Raw genomic sequence first — 13,989 nt, forward strand, 5'->3', positions numbered from 1 at the left:
AGAGTTAGTTGATGCGACTAATGAAGGGAAGTCAAGGACTTCCCTAACTCTCCCGTGACAAAAGAAACAAATAAGAGGGTGAGAATGAGGTTCCTAAGAAAATTTAAAGAGATCCTATAATGGGTGAGGACATGCAGTCTTGCGCTCTTCCTCTACACAATGTGCCTCTAAGAAAGCTGCGCTCTTCCTCTACACAATGTGCCTCTAAGAAAGCTAAACTTTTGTCCCCTCGACATCAATGTGGTGAATGCAACGTGATTTCAAGAATTACTTTATTAAAATGATCACTTAACACCACAAGAACTAATCATAAAAAGCTATTCAAACCACCCTATGCATGCATTATTATATTCAATCAAGCAAGCAAGCACAAAAGTTATGGACGTAGCTATAAGAGACAAAGGGAGGAGTGAAGAGATCAGGGGTAGAAGGAGATGCAAACGAAGCAATAAGAAATGTGGGCAGAGCAATAGGTGATGCAGGTAGCGGTAGATGATATGAAGGGAGCAATATGTGATGTGAATAGAGCAATAGGAGACATGCATGAGAAGTCACAAAAATTGATTCTTCCAATCTTTGCCTCCATGGAATTTATGAGCCAATTCATGAGAATAGACATCTTAAATTCCTAAGGTTTATAATTTGATGCATCTTCTGATGGTTGACTTATGGTTCCCGACACATATCCGACCTTCCCTCCTCCTCTTATCACAAGCATGATTGGTTGGAGTCATTCATGAATATTAATTCCATTAAGCTTATGTTGAGTGATTGACCTTCATAAATAGTACGAAAATTTGATCCATTATCGACGCTTGTGAACATCGTGCTTCTAGTAGATGATAGTCCCTCAGCTGCATTCCCATCATGGCCTGTTATGATCACATCCTGACTTTGGACTAATGCTCAGAACCTCGCTCTAATGCCACGAACAATGTATATTTTCTTAGAGAATAATTTCTCTCATATCATTTATGCTAAATTACAAGGCATACATGCAAATTTACATCCAAAATAGTAAAGGAACTATAATAGAAACTAGGTAATTAATATATGGAGTGTATAATTGCCATCATTAGAAAATAAAAACAGCAGGGAATAGATGGCAAGATGATAAGAAATACTTGAGTTCGCAAGTAACCCTAGTGGGAAATACTTGAGTTCTCAAGCAACCCTAACAAGAATAGGTGAAAACAGCGAGAAAACTTCAAGATCTCCAATAAAACAATCCAAAAACAGTAAATTATATTATAGGAATAAAATCAAAGGCAAAGAACAAGCAAAGATACAATTGATCCTCAATTCGAGAGGAGGGTCGTTCTCTCCCAATCTCTAGATGATGAATCTAGAGCCCAAAGCCACCAACTGAACTCCAAGAGAAAAAAATAATCATGCAGGCCCAAACCCTAGCCTCTCATGTTTTTTAAATATAATTCTTCCTAATAAAAAGATTCCTAACATAAACTAATTTCAAATTTACTTCCTTAAGCATTAGCCGCCCCTTTCATCTTTCTGATTGCTGCCCTGGGGGGGAAGGGGGTAACATTAAGAATGCGGCTTAGCCCGCCTCCTATAAACCTGAACTGGCCCCTCCTAGGCCGGTTTGGTTGGTTTGGTTCTAGGGAGAACCGTAACACAAGAATTGATGTTTGGGGTGAAGGAAGTTATACAAAAAATTAACCATTTTATGGCAGTATTCAATAGTACAATTTAAGGGAGAAAACATGCGAGTGCCAATGAAAATTCCAACACATTATAAGGCAGGAGTAGGCCCCACTAGTTGAGAGAATTTGGAGCATTTGAATTTGAATTGATTTCTTGGTTTAGGAGAAAGGCAGCCATAATATCTTCCATATTTACCAATACATCATGCTCATTGAAAAGGTTTAGTTGTTTGGCAATATATTAGCAGTCTTATTAGAAAAAGTTTCTAGTGTGCCTTATCGATTAAAAAGCATACTTCTTAAACAAAACGACAAGATTAGACAAACTTCAATAAAACGCTAATAAAAAATAGCTGTGTTGTTTTGTTTCTTGTTGATGCATCATCGTTATTCTCACCATTATTCTTATCCTAACTATTTGGGGAATCATCATTTCCAATAATTCTTGCAAAGTACTGCGTATAAATTGACACCCGCCCAAAGAACAAGATGCGGCATTTATTACATCAACTATAGAAGGTCAAAGCTAAGTAACGCAAGTTCTGCTTCTTTCTTTAATTTTAAGGAAATTTTATCCATGCAATAATAGATCCAAAGCTGAACTTCACATAAAAAACCAAGAAGATATGCAGCCGGTATGTCAACAAAACAAAATTTCTTTGACCAGGCCAATCCAGGTGATCCTTCAACATAACGCAAGGAGAAATTTTTCACACAATCATAGCTAAATCTAAAATAAAAAGACATAGCAATAGAGAGAAAGATCGAAACAGCAAAATAAATACGTAAAAACACTTTATATTACAGCACAAATAAGGTTCCACCAGTAAGATGGATATAATCGGACAAGGATTAATAATCCATAGAAAATAACTGCCAAAAGTAAAATTATAAGCGAGGCAAAAATCTGTTGTAATCTATATAAGAAATGTAAGAAAGTTAAGAAAAGCCTTTCTTAACTTGGTTTGCTCGATTACCTGCAAGTTTTATCAAATCCAAATCTAGCACCAAAATAAAATGCCACGGAAAGTAACCATGCATCACTATGCACAGCCACTAATGCCAACCAATCTTTTTCTTGCATACCATCTCTAGCAAAGTTAATGCCAAGAGCAGGATCAGGAATCTCAGGTGGAACCTCCTCTGAAGGCAAACTAACTTCCCATTGCTCATTTGGATGCCCATAAAGGCACAAGTTTTCCTTCTCTGCAAGAAGCGTCTAATTAAGAAAAACTGGTAAAAACAGCAAGAACTGTCTATATATATATATATATATATATAACCATTAAACCATCTTCAATAAGCTTCATAGTGCATTTAACTAAGATACAACATAATGGGCTACACAGCTACACTACATAGTTCACTAAACCAATTTTTAAGCCAAATAAAAAAAAGGTTTCAATATAACGATGGAACTTCAATATATAATAAAGGTTAAAATGCCACTCACATAAAAAAAGTATCAAAACAAAGCTTACTGAACAATCCCAAGGAGAATTTCGCATCATTTGCATAGATTTCAAATATCACAAGAAACACTAAGGATTTTTAAAATAGAGATATCATCTAATAAGACTTTTTTGAGCTCGCCTAAGCTGACAGGAAAACCCTTTAAGCCAAGGCACTTTGATAGCATATGTCCCATACGTTTGTGTATCATCCAGGCATACAAAGCATGCCTTTTACACCTTGATGGGGAAGTTTCCACTACTAATAACATAATGGGTTCCCATAGTAGAAGGTTAAATCCATGATCAACTAAATTGACATGATTTCAAGGTCAAACAACTTAACCCAAGCCATTTCTAAGTCAATTAATTTTGATTCAAACTAAAATTAATTGACATAATCTCTTATTCATCTAACATAAGCAAATAAAACTGACCGCACATCTCTATTGTCTCCTAAACCTTCTTTACTGCTTATAGCACTTGAAGGGCAAGGAGTTTGAAGAGTACTCATAATTAGCCTTAACACAGCTATATGGGATCATCTTTAAGAATCCTAACTTTTCATTCACTCTTGTTAAGTGTTGCCTAAGATGTAAAACATGTTCTTTGCAAATTAGTCATTAGATTGGTAATGACCTTTCTAATTCAAAGTATTTTGAGAGATCAACGATAAACTAAAGTCATAATCAATGGCTTTAATGAGTCATTCTTGAATATATAAATAAGTTTTGTATGGATGCTCATGAATACTTAAGCATTTAAGTATATTGATTATATTCTTCACATGAATGTTTATGAACTCTATTAAAACTAATCATTTTCATTTCTTCCTATTTCTAATAATTTATGATGTACCGACAGGTCCAACACACTCACTTAAGGAGGTATGCAATGTTCGACATGTGTAGCACATGGACACCCACCTAACACAGCTCTGACTTATGTAGGACACGGCAAAGACATGTCCAATTAAAATAATATTTAAAAAAAATCAAACATACGTATCCTAAATATTTTATCAAAAATTTATTTTAAATAGACTTTCTTTTTTTTTAAATAACTTCTTAAGAAATTATTTTTTAAATATAATTTTTTACTTATCCATCAATAGAAAATTCAAACACATCCCCCGCATCCCACAAACATTTCCTTTGTGACTTGCAGCTTGGGTTTACTTCGACAATGAAGATTATTGAATAGTGAATCTTTTATGCTTATTTTTTATATCATAAGGTACACAACTATTTATGAAATATTCAGCTTTACAAAATCAAAGTTAGAATTCAATTATTTATCATTTCTTTAGTATTCTTAATATTCCACTTATTTAATTTTTTCATTTTTTGTACTATTTTTGTAAGACTAGTCCAATTCAACCGAACTGGATCTTGCACTAAGCAAGCGAACGGAACCGCTAATGAAGCAGGACAAGAGAACTAGAAGAACGTACCAACGCAAGCACAAATGCTTCAGAAGGGATCAGATCGTGGGATTGAATGAGGAAACGTGTACGAGAGTGAAAAGCAGCGACTTCTCGTGTGAAATATCTCTGATCAGCTCACTCCATTTGAACCGCACGAATAGAAGAGGCTATGAAGAGGTGGCTAACTAAGAGGAGGAAGAAGGAGAAGGAAGGCTCCATTATTGGCGTCGAGGGAGACCAAGAGAGTACAAAAGCTAGGGAGAAGGATCGAGCAAACAAGCGAGCAAGCTAGGGCGGATAGATTTTTATGTGAGGAGCATTGTCTAAAATTGCATAGTATGAGGCTCGCCTTGAGTCTCAGCTTACCTTGAGGTCCGCCTCTACGCAATTCCAGTGAAAAATGTTTCCAGACTTACCAGTGTGAGGCATACGCCTTATCCGATTTATATATTATTTTATTAAAACTTACCTAAATCATAAACTAAAGCCCCGAACAAATATGCCTTCATGCACCCCAGAACCGCAGCAACTTCCTCTCGAACGCCTCGACTTTCAGCCCACCGCATTTGTTGTATCCATCACCATCATAGCCACCCACGGGAATCAATGGAAGGTCACACACCACCATCTCCTCTAAAAATTTTAGAGTATTATTCTCATCTTTATATTGATGACAAATATTTATGAAAGAGAAATATTATTAAAATAAATGAAGAAGAAACAATATATTAAGAGGCATTGAATTCCACAAGATAAGTTAGGGGAGAGACTAATTTGTTGTGACGACGGTGCAGATTACTTATGAGTTTTTATCAATTATGTAAGTTATTTAAGAATTAAATGTGGATGAGTGTGGAACCGAGAAAGAAGAAATTTGAAGTTGAACTTGATGTTATAAGATATTTTTACGTAATTCCTATATTTCATATTATTTTGCTCTTGTAATATTTGAACTTTAATTCTATTTCACGCAATTTACCAATTGTCACTTTACACCTTGTACAATTTTTTATTTAATATGTATGTCAATTTGTTATTTTATAGTTCAATAAAAAGTTAATATGTCATTATTTAACATTTTATTTGGGTATTATATAAAAAATCAATTTTAACATTTATTTTCACTTTATGCAATTTTTGGATTTTGAGGCTTATGCCTCGCTTCACGAAAAAAAATGTCTCAATACCCAATTGCGCAATTTTAAACTTTGATGAGGAGTTCAAGGTATGTTTTGTTATGGAAATTGTATTCAAAAAATTTATTTTAAAATTTTTAACATATCTTTTGAAATTAAACATGAAAATAATAGGTTTTTCATATAGGCGCAAAATCGATCAATGTGTGAAAAAGGACAAATAGTAAAGTATCTCAATACCAAAGTTCAATATGAGTACTCATGTCTCTTTAATTACATTAATGATTTTATCTCTCTTATAAATTAAATGCATCAAAAAATAGTAACACCTCTTTATCAAGTCTTTATTGCAAGCTAGATTATGATTTATCATTTTCATATCCAATGATTGGTCACGTTGAATGAAATGAAAATTAATATGTTATATAAAAAATAAATGAATGATATATGAATGAAATGGTTAAGATGGATATGCTTGCATATGCATGTTCACTGATAGAGCACATTCCCTTATGGTACTAGCTGGGGACGCAAAGTACCTGTGCACCTAAATGAAAATAGAGTACCTTCATTGGTATTATTTTAGACGGTGACTCCAGTAACAGTTTTATTATTTATGAGAAAGGATAAATATATGGATAAAGATATGATATATGCATAACATAGAAATTCTTGAAATGATGATTAAATAAAATTTCTTTATGTTTTGAAATGATCATGCATATTGTTCCTAATGCCTTGGGTTACTGTAGTTTAGAAGCATGATTTACTCACTGAGTTCTTTTATGGCTCACTCCTAAATTTATAAATGAACAAGTATTATTCAAAGCTTAAAATAAGTAGAAAAGATGAAAATATTTATCGTAGGCAAGTCGCTCCGAGTGAAAAGTACTTAAATCTTTTAGTTTAAAAATTTTTGAGGATTTAGTGGCTCTTTCAACTTAATGATGATAGATTTAACAAATAAAAATTTAATTAACCATCTGATCATCTGTTTCCGTCTCATTAATTCAAACCTCCGGGCCAGGTCATGACAAATTTTAAGATATAAAAATTATAATGATATATCCAAGCCCTATCCATGTCGTATATTGTCAATAATTAATGGATTTCAAGTCTATGTCATATCTTGTTTGTGTATGTGCAACCTAGCTAATAATCATCGCCCGATAAGATTAAATCAAAAGGATTTTTGAAATTGTCAAGCTAATATGTTTTGCTAATTATGTCAATTTATTGATTATATTACACGTCTTTTTGACTTGTGGTTTATTATTTAACAAGTAATCTTTACCTATTTAGTTAGTTCTTATGAACTCAAACAAATTGATTTTGTGATTTTCAATTTTTTAACATCACTGAGGGGAGAGTTTCAAGATTCTTGCTCCAAGCATCATGGGAGATGCTTAAAACTATAAAGTTATTAATTTGATTAAATAGAGTATTTATATTTTCTTGCATGAATATTTGCATAGTTCCATCTATTCCTTGGTAGATAATTTGGTAGCTGTAATTGGATTTAGATATCTGATCATTTACATTGTGGATTATTATCATTATGGATTGGTTATTAGTCATTGGAATAACTACAATGTCACTAGCATACCCTATCATGCCAACATGTTATAAAAATATTCCAAGGTTGATCACCAAATTGTCAAACACGATCATATATCTTCTTGAGATCAATAAAAATTATATGAACTCGTTTATTCTATATACTTTTCATTAATTGTCTTAACATAGAAGTCCCTTCCTTGGTAGATCTTCATAGCATGTAAGCACACTAGTTTTTCAAAACTGACTTAATTTTTCTAACTCCACATCACATCACTCTTTCACATTGCTTCATAGTCTAACACACAAGTTTGAATCCTCTATAATTATTACAATTTAAACTATTACTTTATTCTTAAATATTGGTAAAATAACTTCTCTAAGAATTATAGTATCCCCCAAATCTCTACAAAACTCACTAAGGATCTTTATTGGACCAAAAAAACTAACTTATGAATCTTCTTCAAAGTAAAACTCCAACTCATTATTTTAAATCAAATATAATATACCTCATTATATAATTTATTATACTTTTTCAAAATGCTTGCTTCTTTAAAACTGTCATTTAAGAATAGCTCAAATAAATTTCTACATCTTTCAAACGTTACAAGCTTGTGTTGAAGCTGATCCTAGAAGGTCTTCATTTACATTTTTACCCGTACTGTTATCATATAATTTTATTCTAATAATTATATAGATTTTTTTAATCATGCTTTTTAAAAAGTATTTTAAAGAGAAAATTTGAGGGCTACTCCCATCTTATGCCTCCAAAACACCCCTTATAACTCACTTATGCAAGTTCACAGGCATGCTATTAGAGAACTTTGGATGCATTTCTTTCTTCTCCAAGCTTCACTGTTTGCACAATTTAACTCTCCACTTCACACTAGCAATCTCTCTTTCATGTCAACATCCTTGATTAACTCATGTATGGTTCTATACCACTATGAGTTTCCGTTTAGCACTCAAAGAAATAACTAGACCATATTTGACGAAGATATTCTTTGATTGCATGTGATGACATCTCTTGCATTTTTATGACTTGAAGCATGGGTTTCTAGTTCCTGGGAATTGAATAATAAGACAGAATGTAATGCCATTCTAATAGCCTGACATTAAAGTCATGGAATGAGTACATCCTGGCCATCTGAGGTGTATATACAACTACTTAAACGGATTAAATTCAAATCAGAAGAACTGGGGGTAGATATTGCTTCACACCAATACACCAATCAACCATCTTCTTTTTTACACTCTTACTTTACACCCTTTCCCTTCCATTAGAGAAGTCCTCAACCAAAAACAGATTTTTTTCTGGTTACTATTGTTAAATTTCTATGCTCCATTTACATCTTTTCCATTTTTGAAGAAAAATAATAAGTGCTACTATAATGACTGCAACATGGGTTCCAAGAATCTATCAAAAAGATTAATTTCAAACATTGATTACTATCAATGTTGCTAATGTATCTATATCATCATATAGTGTGTCACTCTATTTAGTAGCCATCAATGATACGATAAGCACGTCCTATATGTCTTAAAACAAATGAAGGATCAATATGCTAAAATATAAATTACAGTCAATGATAAATGGTTGAAGGAATGATCAGATGACGTTCATGAAGGAAAATTGCACATAGGCTAAAGGAAAAATGTTAAATCTAAACTGGATGAAAAAAGCACTCACCAGAAAGAGGGACGCCAATTACAATACTGAACTAAAGCACTGTATTCTGTCACTAACTTTTTAATCTTTTATGTTATAACTTCCAACATTAGAGGAAACGTGGTGGATCGCTATGGTATAAAAAACAACAACAGAAGTGCTTGGCTTGAATTATACAAACACAATTCCTGTATAAAGCAATCTCAATGCATTATTCAATTCTAAATAAAAAAAATACACAAATAAACAGTTGTCCAATGCGCCAAATACAGGGAATATATTTACTCTTTGGTCATCATTAGTTTAAAATATGGTATGTTCATATAAAGCCATTTCATTAATCCCTCATGGTCTGACCAGAACAATGTTCCAAAAAGAAAACAACAAAAAAGACTGCAGAACAAGAATAGCAGATAAAACCTAAATTCCAAAGGAAAAAAACATGGCTTTTAAACTTTTTATCAGGAGTCTTACGCAATGCGATATATAAATAATCAATCAAAAATTATATTTCATATCTAACAATAAATCAAATCTTCCGGAATCAATCCAACTGAAAAAAAAAATTGGCAAATTCGCTATCGATGGCTCTCAACATCACTGAATTTACTTTGAATGAGTGAAATACATGATAATTAATAAAACAATTTATATTACACCCATCTCATAATAAAAATAGCAGCTTTTATATCCGAAATACGGTAAAGAATTCTGAACCTTTTTTTTTTCTAAGTTACCTGCACCAAGGACCTACGAAAAAAAAAAAATTCAAAAAGGATTAAGCTTGGAGCCAGAGATTCTCACCAGGGTCGCACAGCTGAAAGAATTCATCCACATCTACGTCAAGCAAACAAAACCCAAGTCAAGTCAGATTTCTGAAATTACAAAAATGCCCAAATAGAATAAACGATTGCCATTTGTCTCTCTCGAGAACAGGACAAAAACCTAGGAAAATAAGTGAGGGGAAAGGGGATGTCACCAGTAGTTAGAGCCTTGATAACCGCGGCCCGCCGAGCCTTATAATCTCGGAAGACTTCCTCCACCGTCCGCTGGGTGTATTGTCCCGCTCCTCCGTCCATTTTGTCAGCGAGGCTAGAGATCAAGAGCTAACTTCTACTGAAGCCAAAAAGACGAGCGCGAAGGAGAGTGGAAGATGGGAGGCAGGAAAATTACTTAGAAAAGGAGGGAAGAATAAATTTGACCACCGAGCGAGCGAGCGAGCGAGTCCAAAGCAGACAAAAGGAAGGTGAGGTTGGACATGAAAAAGTCGAAAATACGACAGTTTAACTGCATTGGAGAGAATTGGGAGGAATCCGCTATTCCAATTTCCAAGTTTTGTACTTTCTTTCTTTGGGGTAGGGTCGGTAGACATTACCAATTTCGTACGACTGTGCGCATAGAATTAACGTGCGGTCACATAGAGGCAAGCTGATAAGAACGAAGAACCACTGTGTTAGGTACTATGACGTACATAATTAAATATCATGCAGATAAATTATGTCTTTAAATTAAATTTAAGATGTCCCAAAAAATTTTAAATTTAACGGTCCTTTAATTTATTACGTGTTAAAATTTTTGAGTTAGTAGAAAGTGTATATTTTACGTCTCAGTATTTTACAAAAATTGAGCACGCACAAATAAAAATATTAAGAATAAAAATTATTACGTGGAAAATCGGGAAAGAAAAAAGAAACTATCGGTCTGACTTAGTTAAAATACTCACTATATAGCAAGTAATACAAAAATTCTTATTTCTTCATTGTTAAAGAAAAAAGAGATTAAACATATGTCTGATTTTTCTTGAGGGAGATTGTAAAAATCAAGTGTCCATATAGGAATAGTTGACACTCAACAATAGGATTTGATTTCTCCAACAGAGAGTATAAAAAACAGGTGTCCATATGCATACAACTAAATTAATAGCTTGGTTAAATATTCTCAATATTCTGGATATAAAGGTGATTTCTGATGTTTGTTAGTGACGATGGTTGGAAAATGAGAGAGAGTTCTCTTTAATTCTTTATATTTTTCTTCCCCTTCGCGTGAAGAATGGGATAATATTTATAGTTTTTTTTAGATGGGCATTTTGGTAATTTGAATTAGAATCCAAAAAACTTCACCATATGGCTCATATTAATTACATTGATTGTGTAGCTTTCATTTAGCATTTAAGTGTCTTAATAATGTCATAATTGAGCGATTTTGGGCCCATTAGATTCGTCGAATTACTGGATTTGACTATAATCTGTCTAATTTGGATATCATTTGATCATCCAATTAATGTTAGAAGTTTCCAATTATGCTTTAAATGATCCATTTTAATTATGCTTCAAGTGCTTGATTTGGCATCCTTTTTGGCTTCAGTAGAAGTTAGCTCTTGATCTCTAGCCACGCTGACAAAATGGACGGAGGAGCGGGGCAATACACCCAGCGGACGGTGGAGGAAGTCTTCCGAGATTATAAGGCTCGGCGGGCCGCGGTTATCAAGGCTCTCACTACTGGTGACATCCCCTTTCCCCTCACTTCTTTTCCTAGGTTTTTGTCCTGTTCTCGAGAGAGACAAATGGCAATCGTTTATTCTATTTGGGCATTTTTGTAATTTCAGAAATCTGACTTGACTTGGGTTTTGTTTGCTTGACCTAGGTGTGGGTGAATTCTTTCAGCTGTGCGACCCTGGTGAGAATCTCTGGCTCCAAGCTTAATTCTTTTTGAAAATTTTTTTTTTTTCGTAGGTCCTTGGTGCAGGTAACTAAGAAAAAAAAAATGGTTCAGAATTCTTTACCGTATTTCGGATGTAAAAGCTGCTATTTTTATTATGAGATGGGTGTAATATAAATTGTTTTATTAATTATCATGTATTTCACTCATTCAAAGTAAATTCAGTGATGTTGAGAGCCATCGATAGCGAATTTGCCAATTTTTTTTTTCAGTTGGATTGATTCCGGAAGATTTGATTTATTGTTAGATAAATGAAATATAATTTTTGATTGATTATTTATATATCGCACTGCGTAAGACTCCTGATAAAAAGTTTAAAAGCCATGATTTTTCCCTTTGGAATTTGGGTTTTATCTACTATTCTTGTTCTGCAGTCTTTTTTGTTGTTTTCTTCAGACCATGAGGTATTAATGAAATGGCCTTATATGAACATACCATATTTTAAACTAATGATGACCAAAGAGTAAATATATTCCCTGTATTTGGCGCATTGGACAACTGTTCATTTGTGTATTTTTTTTTTATTTAGAATTGAATAATGCATTGAGATTGCTTTATACAGGAATTGAGTTTGTATAATTCAAGCCAAGCACTTCTGTTGTTGTTTTTTATACCATAGCGATCCACCACGTTTCCTCTAATGTTGAAAGTTATAACATAAAAGATTAAAAAGTTAGTGACAGAATACAGTTCTTTAGTTCAGTATTGTAATTGGCGTCCCTCTTTCTGGTGAGTGGTTTTTTCATCCAGTTTAGATTTAACATTTTTCCTTTAGCCTATGTGCAATTTTGAATGCCTAGAGAAAAACAGGAGCTCCGCTAGGGTTTTTCCTTTTTCCGCCGCCTTGTGCTTTCCCCTCTGCTGGGAGGGCTCCTCCCTCCTCCGATGGCTGCTTCTCCGGATTTTCCTCCTCTTCCTACCGCCTCTGTTCTAGGCGCTTCTCCCACCAGCCTATCTTACGCTGAAAATGTCTCTGCTTCTGCACCGAAACCTCGTCCTTTCCCGGTTTCTTTCTTCTCCCCCGGACAGAAGAAACTCTCTTTTACTACTAATGATCTCTCTGAAGGCAAAGCTATTTGGAACTCTGCCCTCATAGGCTATGTGACGCCCTAAGATCTAACTTGGAAAGAATGTCAATCAATTCATCAACAATTTACCAGAGCTATCTATATCCTCAATCAAACAGTCTAGCAAAAATCTATAACATTTAAAACATCAAAATACAAGTCGATTCATATTTCAAAAGATCATATACAATACTCAGGAACTACACTATGATCAGAACTGAAATCTATCATGTCCTGAGTACAAAAGAATCACTATAACCAAAAGAACAAAAACCTGGAGATTCCTGATCAACCTCAATCTCCTGCTCCCTTGCCTTGACCTGAAAATATTAACCACATATAATGAGCTTCAAAAAGCCCAGCAGGTCACCTAATACCTATAACTGAAATCAAAGCACGGTACTGGAAACAATATGCATGTCAGTCAATCAAATCCAGAACAGTCTATTGCACATGATCAATGAATCTATGCAAATACGGAAATCAAATCAATAGTCAATGCAGCAGTAGAAAAAAAAAATCAATAAATAGTAGCAAATCAGTCGATCAGTCAAATCAATCGTATCAAATCGAATCAATCAAAACAATACTATCTGGTCAATTAAATCGATCGAAATCAATACAATAAAGCCCAGTCTATACCAGCAATGAATCAAATGCAGCAGTTCAATACAGTGTAGAATCAATAGTATCAATGAATCAATTACAGCATTCATATCCATATAGTATCTATAACAGTAGTAATGCGCAGTGACAGAATATAAATCTTGATGAAATCGTATGCTAACAATAAGTTCGTAAATCCATCGGTAAAACTAAATCAATAAAGCAATAAATCCATCATGAGTCAATGCCGTACACATGCATTTCAACACAATAGTCTTACTGAACAAGTACAATCACTGGCTATTCGATAATTCATAGTGTTGTTGTAGAAATCCATAGTGTTGTTGTAGATATCCACACGTTGGTTCAATAAGAGTCGTCACTCTTTGCCCGTCGGCTGCCCGTCGGCATATTAAACTCTTTATGACTCCCAATCGTTATATCAATGATCAATAGTTTAAAGGAAAGCCCGTCGGCCCACCATCCTATACAGGTCAAGTCGATATCCAACCAACGGTTCAACCAGGTTCCACTTGTCTTTCAGTATTCAGTAATCAGATAGTCACATTCGCATGCATTCAAATCATCAATTTCAGAAAAATCGAAAATCGTACGAAAATCCAGCGGCATAACGGCAGTATACGGAATTTACACAAAAATTCCTAAAAATAAAAAATTACCAAATTAATACAGAA

General features: G+C 33.9%; 1 protein-coding gene across 1 annotated transcript in view; it reads right to left on the reverse strand.

Annotated features, from left to right (window-relative positions):
• LOC110110704 (PHD finger protein ALFIN-LIKE 3) overlaps window positions 1-10,220 on the reverse strand; it is a 30,192-nt gene extending 19,972 nt beyond the window's left edge. Inside the window, exons 1-3 of the mRNA XM_020842299.1 lie at window positions 9,883-10,220; window positions 9,708-9,740; window positions 2,642-2,870 (exon numbers count right to left, since the gene is read on the reverse strand). Coding sequence (XP_020697958.1) covers window positions 2,642-2,870; window positions 9,708-9,740; window positions 9,883-9,982 — 362 coding nt within the window. The 5' untranslated portion in view covers window positions 9,983-10,220. The remainder of the gene's footprint in view (window positions 1-2,641; window positions 2,871-9,707; window positions 9,741-9,882) is intronic.
• Between the last annotated feature and the right edge of the window lie 3,769 nt (window positions 10,221-13,989).

The sequence above is a fragment of the Dendrobium catenatum genome, unplaced genomic scaffold, assembly GCF_001605985.2.
Source record: "Dendrobium catenatum unplaced genomic scaffold, ASM160598v2 fragScaff_scaffold_1250, whole genome shotgun sequence".
Taxonomy (NCBI): Eukaryota; Viridiplantae; Streptophyta; class Magnoliopsida; order Asparagales; family Orchidaceae; genus Dendrobium; species Dendrobium catenatum.